Here is a 13,220-nt window from a genome sequence, read left to right as displayed (position 1 = left end):
GTGGCTGTAGCATTGCTGCCGGAGGAGTGATGGATGTGAACACCGCCCTGCCTGAAGTGCTGAAGACCGCACTCATCCATGACGGGCTTGCCCGTGGCATCCGTGAAGCTGCCAAGGCTCTGGACAAGTAAGATGTAATTAGTTCTTGGTTGTGTTGTATGTGAAGAAGCACGTTAGGGCTGCATGATATGGTCTAAATGCTTATGTTGGTGTATACTGCTGTTGTATATTGTATCAAATTCATTAAGTCAGTGACCTGGTTTAACTGCATTTGTTGCTTGTTGGATTAAAAGTGCTTTGATTCATTATTTGGCGACACATTTGAAACTGACTTGTTACAATGTACACAGTACCCAAATAGATTGCTTAGCAGGCTTATTTACATATTGAAGCCTCCTGTCATTTTTAAATTGGATTATTGTGCCCTTGCTGTTAACAGAGAATATTGTGCAGCCCTAATGCATGTTGTGTATCTGTGATGATAATTTGGCTCCCTCTACTGAAGTCTCTGAGGATATCTGCCATTCGTTACCCAATTGCTTTCTGAGATACTAATAACTTGCAGTGGTGTTGGTGTCATGAACTAACTGGAGATAATTAAAGCTCCTCTTCTCGCACTGTTTTGTAGGCGCCAGGCTCATCTGTGCGTCCTTGCTGCTAACTGTGACGAGCCCATGTACGTCAAGCTGGTGGAAGCCCTCTGTGCCGAGCATCAGATCAACCTCATCAAGGTACAGATGACCAGTCTTGTGTTCTGTTTGTCACCCCTCCCCATTTCCTATCTAGCAATATAGTGCATTCTGAGAGTTACTTGCTTGTGTGTCTGTGATGACAACTTGGCTCCCTCTACTGAATCCAGTGAAGAAATTGCCTTTGTTACCCAATTGTTGCTGAGACACACTGCCTTGAGTTGCATGAAAAAATATGGCTTGAAATTAAAGGGTGTTACTTTTAATACACCTGCTGCCAGTTCAACAAACTAGGTGGCTTTGATGGTGTAGACATGGTTCAGCTAGTTTAAGTAAGTCTTAGTCCTAGTTTAGTCTTAGTTAATGTATGCTTAGCCTGATTAATGGCTAAAGGTACTACAGGATCTTCTCTTGGCACACTTTATGCATCTGCTGGAAGGCATCCTGAGGTAAACTGTGTGGTACAGCTGAGAAACACTATATGCATGGCAGGCAAACTTCAGGCCTGAGGTTTAGAGCGACTGCATTGGGTCCTGCAGCAAGTATGTAAAGGCCAGTTGGCAGTCCAGTTTAAATCTGAGGTGGAGGTGATTTTGTTAGGGAAAGTTACTGGCCCTGAGTAGCATTTAAGTAAATTTGTTTCTGATAATTTGGGAACCATCATGATAATGATCTTACGTGCTGTGGTTGGGGAAATCTGTGCTTCTGAAATCCTCACAGCCTGTAAATATTTATCTTGACCTGATCTTCTACATTAACGCAACCTTTTATGGTTGTATAAAAGTAACCAGTTTGTCACCTAATGTGAGTCTTGCCCAAGTGTAAGGCTCTGTTGATCTGTGCAGTGGACAGGATTTGTAAATGACAATACTGATGTTACTCCAATGTGTTCTTCCTGCAGGTAGACGACAACAAGAAGCTTGGTGAGTGGGTTGGTCTGTGCAAAATCGACAGAGAAGGCAAACCCCGCAAGGTGGTGGGCTGCAGCTGTGTGGTCATTAAGGTAAGCCTGATGAATGTCTGCTTGTAGTTTAGTGTTGTACAAGACACTTTGTAGCCAGAACGAGTCCAGGCACCGGCTTTCTGTGCTGTGTGGCTGTCTGTTTTAACCCTGGCGAGAGGGAGAGCCTGGCTTACGAGCCTCAAGATCTAAACATGGTCTCTGAGGTCCCAAAAAAAGGCAACAAGTCATTTGGTCAGTTCTGTATGGTTCCATGTTCATGTCCTGCAGTGTTCAGCTTTGCTGCTTAACACTTTACATAAATGTAAGAGCCTTTCTGGTTGTGATGCGAGTCTTACAGGGGTCTCACAGAATTCTTGTTTTAAGGTCCAGTAATGTCAGGTTGAGGCATTATAATTAAATTGTCTATCAAATTGTTGTACCAACCAAAATATCTAGCCAACAGTGGCCCTTGAGCTCCTAATGTATGTTATACTTTTGACTGGCAGGATGTTTAAGTGTGTTGGTGGAATAAGTAATGGCTTGATATGGGTTATTTATAGTGAGGGCCTGGGGAGCTTATAGAGTTTGGACAGTTTAAGTTGGAAGTATTGTAATTTTAGCAACTCTTTCCAACTATTTGGAGTTGGAGATTGTCTTGAGCATTTCCTCCATAAAGTGTAGAATATTAACATGCATGTTTTTTATTTTTGCAGGACTACGGCAAAGAGTCTCAGGCCAAGGATGTCATCGAGGAGTACTTCAAGTCTAAGAAATAAGGGGCTGAATAAATGTTTTGAAAATATTTGGTCTGATGGCTCTTATTGCAAACTAAATTTGATTATCCATGTTGGTTTGGACAGCTGTTGAGCAGGGGTTTCCTGTCTAGGTCCTGAGGATCCCCCTTTCTCCTGTAGCGCACTGGTTTAGCCTGGATTCACCATAACTTTAGCTTAATGCAGTGATGTGCATGTTTTATTGTAAGGATTTGTATCAAATCAGGCTGATGGTTGCTACAGTGTTGCCCAAATTTCAGGAGGAGGTGGGGTATCAAATGTTTTAGGGGTCCCTTTCCTTTGTACTCAATTCTTACTTGATTTGACAATTATGCCTTGTGCAGTATGTTGGGAGTTGTGTCTAGGTATCCATACAGGCTTGATGAATAACTGAGGTTTTTGGAGGCATACGTGACTTTAGACATCTGGGTTATACCACCACTATTCCGACTTGGCAAATATTTTATGCCAAACCACTCTAAAAAGCTGCTTATTAAAAGGTAAATCCTACTGAATCTCCACTGCCCCAGGCTGAGCATAGGCAGCAAAATGACCAGTCTCCTTTAAACGAACTGGTTAAACTGTCATTATTTGATGTGACTAGGTTCAGGCTGATCTCTGTTCTGTATTAAAATGGGGACTTTCCTGAAAACCATCTCTCTTCCTAGTGTTGAGAGAAATGTGTGCAGGAAGTTTAGAAATGTCCTGACTGGAAGCTGTATGACTTACGGCTGATAGTTTGCAGGGAAGTTGGGGCAGGCCTTCAGGCTGCCAAAGACAGTGGGGGCCGTATTTTAAGGAGTTACAAGGCGCAAGCAGCGCGCTCAATTAGGTGTGTTCAGGGAAACTTCTGGTGCTTTACTGACTAAAACAACCTAGGCAGACGTCAACTGTCAGGCATTCATTTCTATCTTGGCAGTGAATTTTCAACACGGGTGTGTGCAGCCCTGCTTTTGAAAAATCAATTCCCCAGTCAGAGCGCACCTGGCTCTCAAAGGGAAGGGCAAGTGACGCACTGATTGGTTTATTGCACATTACGCCCAAAATGCCCCCATGATTAAGAGACTTAGTACATGACTTTTGCACAATTAGAGCTGCGCAAGTCATACTTTTCCTGTTGGTAGGATGGCAGAAATACACCGACACCCTAAATCTAAAGGCTCGCCGAAAGATCGCTAGGGCCTGGGTCTTTCTACCAAAATTGTGCCCTCATGATCTTCCTGAATGAATTACACAAGTGCCAGATGTTTGCATTTCAGTCTTTCATTTAGTTTTATCCTTCATCTACATACATTTTCCAAATAAACAAAAAAGTCACACAAAACAGTTCATAAGGCACGACAAATCATTATACACATACTTAGCCAAAAACTTACAAAAAGACCAAATGAAAAAAAAAAAAGCATTTTCAAACACACAGCGTCTTTACTGTTAAAACTAGTTACCGTAAAATAATTTACATGAGTTATCAATCTATGCTAGACTGTGTATTCATCTTTTTTTGGGATAGTACATGTCTATTGGTTTACAGATGAGTTCCTCTGAATAGAGAAGGCCTATATGACCTTGTGTGGAAGCAGTGTGTGTTTATTGTTTGTGTTAGGAGAAATGGACACCCCAGTGAAATGCAGTGTGCAGGTGACGTAAGACGTTTGTGAGCTCTTGCCGAGCCTGGTTTGACCGTTTAAAACCCCAGCTGTCCCTTTCCCAGACAGTCCGAGTCTTTTTAAGACAGTGCAGAGTTACCTCAGAAGCCAGAGAAATTATTAAAAAGACACAAAATAAAACAACATGAAAGGAGATTACAGTGTACTGTTGTTCTTAAATAGTTGTACAAAAAGAGGCCTATGATACAGTTGTCGAGTGTTACAGGTACTCGAATTCCAGTGCTTGGTGAAGGGCGAGCAGGTCCGAGTGGCTCGATATTCGCCAGAATGGCATGTTGTGCTGTGGACAGAGAGAGGGCCTAGTCAAATTGTACCTATGGCACAGTAAAGAAGCTGCTTCACAAAGGACATGCTGTATACAGTAGGCCTATGAGCTTAATTTTACACATCAACATCCATGCAAGTCCTGCCAACATTTAGGAATACCGTGCTAACACTGTTAGACTGCTCCTACGTGTGAAATCTATGATATGGTAACTAAAAAAAGCCAACACCCAGTTACAGACAGGAAAGCCTGAGAACACCACAGTGACAGATATAATACTAATCACACTACAATGAAGGGTTTATGAAAAGGTGTGAAGGTTTAGCTTTAATTATCAGAATATATATATATATATATTGACAAATAATTTTTTTAGTATTATTTTCATATGAATTTGTGAAGTTGAGTAACAGTAGCATAAAAGTAGCATAGACCCTTTCATATACCCTTTACAGTAGATACCAGATACCGTTTCTAATGTAATGGTAAAAAAGGCATATTATTTGCAAAAATATTTTCATATTTTCATACATGGCTGAGAAACAAAACAATGTGAAGTTCTCTGGTGTTTTCTAGAACAGAGATATTCATCCAGGTTGAAATGCTGCTTAGCAGGAATATGCAGTAAACTACCTATGCAACCTATACTGTTGCACTGAAGGTATGAGGGGTGTTATGATACAATATGGTACAGTCTGTTATATATACAGTATGTTTTTTTGCATTTTGATACATAAAACATTTAATAGAGAAGTAAAAAGAAATGCAAAGTATATATATATATATATATATATATATATATATATATATATATATATATATATATACACACATAACCAGAACTATATGCTGATGCTGAAATCCATGATAGGCCATGAGTTAATGATATTATTTCTATACTGATTTCTCATGTTAACAACTTATTTTGTTGGGATTACAATGGATCTTGTCATTTTTCTTGTCCCAATGGAAGCTAAACGGATCATAAACAGCTACATAGGAAGGGAGTTGCCTACCTGGTGGAGCTTGCAGTGTAGTGGGTGGGTAGTGTATAGGGGAAGGGCTGGGCCCTAAATATAACCCCAGTTGTTAGGTGCAGGACTTACTGTTACTTGATCCATAAACAAATCAACTTATCTTCAATATCACAAGAAAGGTCAGGATGTTGGATGATCACCTCCCCTCCTCATCCCCAACTCATCCCAAAAGTACTGGATGAAGCACCATCATCCATCATCCCAGAGAACACAGTTTCACTGCTCCACAGCTCAATGTTAGGGGGCTTTATACCCCTCTAGCTCACACCTGGCATTAGGCATGGTGCCTATAGTTCATGTTTATCTGATCTAGAGAGTTCTATTCTATTGACAGTACTTCTCTACAAGCACTAGACAAGCTGTGTGTGCATTTTCACATCTGTGCCAGCAAGAGATGAAACTCAATATAGCCGGATGCATTTATTAGAAGGCATGTCCACAAACATTTGGACATACAGTGTAAGCTGCGATCTTGAGAAAACATTTGTTATCCTGGTTAACTCATGGCCTTGGATGTCTGTAACTGTCAGTACTGCATATCATGACACCCCGACCACGTCTACTGTCGTAATAAAATGCAGACATGCAGCCTTTGGTTGATTAGCTCTGTTTTGGAACCTCAGAAAGCTATGGAGCGACTGCCAGGTTGCAGAGACGTGAGAGGAAATGCAAAAACTCTCAGATAAGCAAATAAAAACACACCGTCTACCATCACCAGCAGTTAAACATCAAACAGAGAAACCACACAACTGAGGGAAACAAGCCTTCAGTCAGTCTGAGCTGAGGTCAAGCTACATGTAAAGCACTGCTAGAGCACACACAGACAGGGAGTCCACTTTCGGGAGGGGGGAGGGGGTCACACACTGCTTCTGGGTCACCCAGGGGTTGTTACCTTGGCAGCAGCCTGCTCCTCTTCCACACCGTCCCCAATAACAACATACACTACCTTCCTGCCAAACCTTTGCATTACGCGCTCAAAGCAACTTTCTTTGCCTGCAATATAAACAGGGTTACATGTCAGAGAGGTGGAAGATCAGAGGGTGTGTGAGGTTACCTGGCTGGCCGCGTGCTCCTCATCGCGCCCATCGCCAATCACTACATATGTAATGTTAGTGCCAAACCTGGACACTATACGCTCAAAACAGCTCTCCTTACCTGCAAAAACATGGCAGTGGCTTAAGGTTGTACACACACATAGTGCTGACTGGGCATGGGGCAGCAAGAGGTTAAAGGGGATATCCAACCAAAAAGTATCCTAGAAATTTCCTAGAAGCATCTTAGCACAATGGCGATTTTTAAAGGGTAGAGCGAGCATCACTCTGAGCACTCTCTCTACCAGTTAAAATGGTCTTAACACTGTAGACCAGTTTCCTGGACAGATGTTAAGCTTAATACTGGACTACACAACATTCTGAATTGTTTGAAATTGTAGAAATGTTTGTATTTTTATTTTTTTTTTACGTTTTTGATACTTTAATGACTATATGACTAATATTAATTCATTTCTTTGGATATTTCACAGCGTTTGTGGATAACTCAATGTCATTGTTTTGTGATATTCTACGGATCTCCATGCTTATGGGGTGTTTTTTCAATGGAGTGAAGTTGTATTTACTAGCTTACCATATTACCATATTAGTTTACGGTATTAACAACCGTCCGATCAGCACTCGAACGCAGCATTAAGGAGCCCAGTCCCAAAACACACCTGATTCAACACCATCAGTTAATCACCAGGCAAAGTGGGTGTATTTGAGGAGAGTGCCCCTCTAGGACTGATGTTGTGCACCCCTGTGGTAAGTATAACCCTAAGGGTTCAGACATTTTCACACCTGCAATTTTTAGTCCGGTTTAAATTGGTTTGTTTTCACCCGTGAAGCGATTCATTTAGGAAGGTGTGGGTACAATGGACCCCTGAGAGGCGGAGACCTTGGTCCAGTCCCAAATAAGTTCTGTAATGGTTCGTTTGTGGTAGGAATGTGATCTGACCTATCAGGTGTACTCCGCAAGCTTGAGCTAAGCCTGCTATGTTACCTAGATCATTACTACAGCTATGAACAGACACCATCTCTGCTGCTGCTCCATGTTAAACTGTACTGAAATCTGCATTAGTTCAGAATGCAGGACCTTCTTCCTGTATTTACTTTCTTGCGCCTGCCCCAGACCAACCAGCGGAGATGCATTTTGGTGTGCTTGGCTTTTTCCCAAACCAACATTTACAGACTTGTTAACTGATTTGGACCAGAGCAGACAAACTATAGGTGTGAAAATGTCTTTAAAGAACCATTTCGGTCATTAAGTCATTAAACCTAATGATTGAGGCTGCTGTAGACAGAAGATGAATGTGGTGATGAGAGCACGTGCAGGAATGAGGGAGAGAAAAAAAGAGAAATAATAGAAAGTGCAACTGGAGGGGAGATAAGAGAAAAAATGATTTTCCATAAACACTGAAGAGTGATACGGATTCACACTGACACACACACTCACACACCCGACCTCCCAAACTCCCTGTTTTTACTGTTCCCATGACAACCTAAATGAGCATGGAGGAGTAGGTGTGTGTGTGTGAGGAATCGGACTTTGGGTCAGAGAGGGACAGAGGGTGAAAACAGTGAGGTTTGTGTTCATTTTAACTGTAGTTTCAGTCTGTCTTGGAAAGTATTCTGAGGTGTTCTAGACTTAATATACATGTTTTAGACTTAATATAGTAAGTAGAGGTAGAGATGGAATTCATAGGAAGTTAGATTAGGGATGAGGGTCTTCAGGCATGTTCATCACCCTAAAATGTTATTCCATAACTACATTTAGAGATGCTACTTTAGGCCCATAGAATCAGAATCAGCTCCATATGGCCACACAAACAGAGAGAGGGAGTCATGAACATGTTACCCTGATCTGTTTTAATTTATGACTTGATGCTAGGGTCCGAACCAAAGCCTATTCCACACACACACACACACACACACAAACGTTTGGCAAAAAAACACAAGTGCTGAAAAAAGCCCCAGTTAGGTCTTTTCTTTTCCTTCTCAATGCACATTTCAGGCTCATTTCTTTCTAAGAAAACAACACAAACATGCAATTGTAAGAATAAAATGTAAGAATAATATGATACAATATATGGGCCCTGTAAGTGCTGAATGCAAGCTGAATTATGGGACTGTGATTCTGGCTTGCTTATCAATGACTTACCTATTTTGGTTGCACTGTAGATGTTCTCAATAGGAAAAGCAGAGCCCAGGCTGTACAACAGCACTTTAGCAAGAGCTGGTATTAACTGTGTCGTAGTCACCAAGACATTCACGCAGTTACTCCTGATGAACGACAGAAAGGCAAAATCTGTACAGTGTCATTTTAGCAGTGGACATATAGCATGACATAGATGACAGATTAGTATTCAAACCTGGAGCTGATGATTGACAGGGACTTGAGTGCAGTAGTGAGCCATGAGTCTGTGAGAGCCTCAACCTCTGCCCTTAGCTGAAGCCACGCCTCTCTCTTGGCTGGCCCTAGGAGCCCTGCAACACAAGCCAAAGGATAAAACATCATGGTAATCAAGAACTCCTAAAAAAGCAATTCTTTCCCAAAGGTAGAGTTACAATACTAATGTAGCTAACTATTTCTTCACAAGAAAATTGCATTTCTATTAATTAATTAACAAATGATTTTAAAAGACATTTCTTCAGTTTTACTTTTCTACATGTTTAGTTATATTACCTCCATCTCTCTACATTGGTCAAGTGAAGATCAAATGTCCCGATGTTTATATATATATATATATATATATATATATATATATATATATATATATATATATTAAATAGGGTGTCCTAATTTTTTACATGATTGTACACATCTGTGTGCTGTTGTGGTGCAGAAATAAGCCAATAAAAGAAGAGCTTATCTTTCTTTCCCCAACAAGCCCACGATAAAAAGAAAATCACTGTATTTCATTGTGAGTAAAATAAAGTAACAGGGTTATAAATCAGAGCATTTTTCTTTCTCAACCGAAACAAATCTCTGGCATTAACAGTACGTCACACAGAAACCACATAAGCAAATTAATCTGAGATCATTGAACAACCTTGAGGAAAGAGTGTGGTGATTTAGACATGAGGTTTGTACTAATTGGCAATTGGTAGACTATAGGTTTTTTATTATTGAACCGAATTAGCTTGTAATGTCATTCACTCAAATCACACCAACAACTAGAGCACTACAACAACAATTCTGGATAGCCTAGATAAACATCACAAATCAGCAAAGCTTGCAAACCCAGGCCCAGAAAGTAAAAAAATCAATTTTTACTTCCTGGGATGTATGTTTACTTTCTGGACCTGGATTCCCCACCTCTGCAGATCAGCATTCACAAGGTACAGTCTGAGAGGACCACAGCTCTGCACAGTTTTCTGGAATACTCTCCAAGATTGACCTATTTTTGGGTTTGTCAGTGAGGTTCCTTTCCACCTTTAGGCCAGCAGTACAGTTGCACATGGGGAAGTGTCTGTGTAAAGGTCAGGTGTGGAAGCTTACCCCCCACATTGTTTTTATATGTGCAATACAACTCCTTCACTCTTCTGTAGCGGAAGGCCAGCTTCCTCATCCAATCCACTCCGCCCCTGACGCCCGTTGCTAAGCAGAGGCTGGCACTAGTCGCAGCTGCATGGAAGCCATCAGTGGCAAAACTGTAAGTACTGTTGATAATAACAATAACAGCCATGTTTTAAATATCCACAGTGATAAGAGGAGGAGCAATCACAATCTAAAACTGCCCATTACAACAGATGTGACGGACCAGGGTCTGTGTTATTACCTGTGGCCCAGCGTTTCTCAGCCCTGGTCCTGGAGGCCCACTGCCCTACAGGTTTTAGTGCCTTTCCTTCTTAAACACACCCACTTTAACTCAATAATGGAATGTTAATGAGTGGAGTAGTTGGATCAGGAGTGTTGGGAGCAGGGACAGTGCAGGACAGTGGGCCTCCAGGACCAGGGTTGAGAAATATTGCTGTAGCCTACCAGCTAGCATTACTTTAATAGTTAAGCTGTTTAGTGGATTTAAGTATTAAGATAAAACGAAAGATCAAACGAAAGATCAAATTTACACATTTAATTAAATTTTCCACTCCTGACATCAAGTGTAGTTGACTGGTCAAGACATTTGATGTCTTCGGGTTCAGCGAATTCACCATGGTACACTACGTTTGAGGTAAGGACAACTGATCTGATCTCATGGTGATCTATCTATTCAGTGTAAGACTCACCTAAGGTCTTGTCCATTATCATCGGATGACACATCGTCAATGTGTACTTGATCACATTCCTGTAAAGAACAAACACACACACACACACACACTTAAATCACAATGATCTGACACCAACTTTTTCTTTCTCATCCAAAGCCACCAGGGGGCAACAAAACCTCAGTAATGCACACATACAGAATATACATACATCAATCATCCATAACATTATGACAGATTAAGTGAAAATCATTGATTGATTATCTTCATCTACAGTGATATCTGTCAAAGGGCGGAGATATCAGGCAGCAAGTGAACACTCAGTTCTTGAAGATAATGTGTTAAACACAGGAAAAACAGACAAACGTAAGAATCACATTGTCAAGAGCCAAACTGTGACGGCTAGACGACTGGGTCAGAACTTCTCTAAAACATCAGGCCGGTCTTTGTGAGGTCTTTCTGATATGCGGTGGATAGTACCTACCAAAAGTGGGGCCATGGTATTGATGGTTTTAATGATCAGTGTACGTATACATACACATACTGTTTTTGAGAGCTCGTAGTGAATGCTTCAAAGGCACACATGCCCAGCGGAACAGCCCGAAACAGATCTCACAAGAACGCAATAAACACTAAAATTGTTTATTATGGAATATGTTAAGAGAAAGGAACAGTAGGGATTACCTCTAAATCATTAAAGAAGAGATGTGTGTCTGCGAGGTTAAAGATCATCTCCTCCATTCTCAAACCCAGCGTCACTGCCATTGGAGCATCCTACAGAGACATCATCATCCATCATCATCATCATCTTCATTATTAGGCAGTGACTACTGTAGCAATGATAATCACCATAATTAGAGATAGGCGCCGTGTCAAAAACATACTTCCACTTTACTAGAAGACACAATACATGTAGGACATTTGTAAGGAAATTGAAACAAACAAAATGCAGCAGCTGTGAAACATCTGTAAAAACAGGTGGATGCAACATCACTGCGCCGCACCTCGCTGCATCACGCTTCACATGCAATTAAACACCAAACAGAGTTAAAACACACTTAGACAGCTAGACCACCTGGGAGCCTCTTCTAAACCTCTTCTTAATGATGTTGCTCAGTGTAGATTTGTGGATGACTAACAATAAGCAACTAATGTTAATTAGCGCCCCCTTGTGGACAAGCTTCAGACTGCCACATGTGGCAGTTCCAAAGCCACATTCACATGCTTTACATCAGGGGCCATATTTACCACAGCCCTGTCTTAAACTATGATAGTTTTCCTAAAATTTGATTGAATAAAAAATATTGCAACAGATCAGCTTGCTTACAGTGGACTCTTACCTCTCTGCCACTACTATTATTATCACTATTAACTATCATTACTCTCATTACTCTGACCATCACTGCCATGACTATATTAAGTTCTACTACACCATGATTATTATATTATGATTATGATCAGAGCAGTTCAACAGTATAGATGGTTTGGTAACTTCAATATCAAAAAATATCAATAATTAATAAGTATAAATAATAGTTTTGATGATGAATCTGAGGATGGGTCGGGTACTCCCAAGGTTTCTTCCTTCAGCTCTGAGGGAGCTTTTCCTTGCCACTGTTGCTGTTGACTGCTCACTGGGGGTCTTAAATTTTTAATGTGTTTTTATGTTATTGATTTGTCTTTTTTTATTGTCTTTTATTAATTACTGATTACGTAAAGCTGCTTTGTGACAACAGTTGTAAAAAGTGCTATACTAATTAATTTGACCTGACTTGACTTGCAGTATCACAAAAAAATAAACTGTAGACCGTGTGTAGCGATATATATCGTATCACAAGGTTTCTTGACAATACACAGCCCTAGTGTTGCACATTATTTAAACTGCATAAAAGCGTACTGTGATGTTCGCATGTTATTATATTACATACCTATAACTATCATCATCCTCATTATCATCATCATCATCAGCCTCACTACTGAGGAACTGGATTTAGTTTCTCTGTGGCTAGAATGATGAGAAACTGCTTAGAAAGCCTAGTAATGTTTACGGTTCATAATCCTTGTCTCAAACAGGTCTGTCATTTACACACACACACACACACACACACACACACACACACCCACCCACACACCCACACAAATTTCCTGTACATAGTCTCCAGCTTCTTCTCCGTCCCCAGACTGCTATGTCTGCCAGTTTAAGCAGACGATGACAGACGCCCAGCACTTGTTTCAGCCCATCAGCCGACTCCCACACACACACACACACACACACACGCACATATGTTTAAAAAAAAGAAGGAGAACGGAGGAGCAGATCAACACTGCTTAGGGAAGGGGGAGAAAGGAGCAGAGAAGGGGGGCAAAAAAGGGAGAAAAACGAGGAGGAGGGGGCGAGCAGGAGAGAGAAAGATTCTCAGCTGTAAAAATCATCACATGTGAGTTGGCTGCCTGCACTCTGATTGGCTGAAAGTGGGGAGCCAGAATAGAAAATACTGTGTGTACATTCACACACATGGCCTTTCTGTCTTCTCACTCACTCACTGTCACACACACATACACACACGTACACGTATGGACATGTACACTCTAATCTTCCTTTAATG

At 41.0% G+C, this 13,220-nt stretch overlaps 2 protein-coding genes and 2 non-coding genes across 12 annotated transcripts in view; 3 read left to right on the top strand and 1 right to left on the bottom strand.

The window, feature by feature from the left end:
- The window catches only part of rps12 (ribosomal protein S12), an 86,059-nt gene extending 83,625 nt beyond the window's left edge, over window positions 1-2,434 (top strand). For both annotated transcript variants that reach the window (XM_072697505.1, XM_072697504.1), the window contains exons 3-6: window positions 11-127; window positions 629-731; window positions 1,591-1,692; window positions 2,346-2,434. In XM_072697505.1, the coding sequence (XP_072553606.1) occupies window positions 11-127; window positions 629-731; window positions 1,591-1,692; window positions 2,346-2,408 (385 nt within the window). In that variant the 3' untranslated portion in view covers window positions 2,409-2,434. The remainder of the gene's footprint in view (window positions 1-10; window positions 128-628; window positions 732-1,590; window positions 1,693-2,345) is intronic.
- On the top strand, window positions 469-553 carry LOC140534988 (small nucleolar RNA SNORD100). The gene has a single exon (XR_011977526.1). It is a non-coding gene; the product is annotated as a small nucleolar RNA SNORD100 (small nucleolar RNA).
- On the top strand, window positions 819-900 carry LOC140534987 (small nucleolar RNA SNORD100). The gene has a single exon (XR_011977525.1). It is a non-coding gene; the product is annotated as a small nucleolar RNA SNORD100 (small nucleolar RNA).
- Window positions 2,435-3,652: 1,218 nt separating the features above from the next.
- The window catches only part of eya4 (EYA transcriptional coactivator and phosphatase 4), a 49,800-nt gene continuing 40,232 nt past the window's right edge, over window positions 3,653-13,220 (bottom strand). For 6 of the 8 annotated variants that reach the window (XM_072696274.1, XM_072696276.1, XM_072696278.1 and 3 more), the window contains 7 exons: window positions 11,299-11,388; window positions 10,636-10,694; window positions 9,908-10,068; window positions 8,778-8,892; window positions 8,567-8,688; window positions 6,267-6,367; window positions 3,653-4,352 (listed from right to left, as the gene is read on the bottom strand). In XM_072696274.1, the coding sequence (XP_072552375.1) occupies window positions 4,272-4,352; window positions 6,267-6,367; window positions 8,567-8,688; window positions 8,778-8,892; window positions 9,908-10,068; window positions 10,636-10,694; window positions 11,299-11,388 (729 nt within the window). In that variant the 3' untranslated portion in view covers window positions 3,653-4,271. Of the gene's footprint in view, window positions 4,353-6,266; window positions 6,368-6,428; window positions 6,530-8,566; window positions 8,689-8,777; window positions 8,893-9,907; window positions 10,069-10,635; window positions 10,695-11,298; window positions 11,389-13,220 lie in introns of all 8 variants that reach the window. The other 2 variants (XM_072696275.1, XM_072696277.1) reach the window with 1 other exon arrangement.

This window comes from Salminus brasiliensis, chromosome 14 (genome assembly GCF_030463535.1).
Source record: "Salminus brasiliensis chromosome 14, fSalBra1.hap2, whole genome shotgun sequence".
Taxonomy (NCBI): Eukaryota; Metazoa; Chordata; class Actinopteri; order Characiformes; family Bryconidae; genus Salminus; species Salminus brasiliensis.
This window is presented reverse-complemented; position numbering and strand designations above follow the sequence as displayed.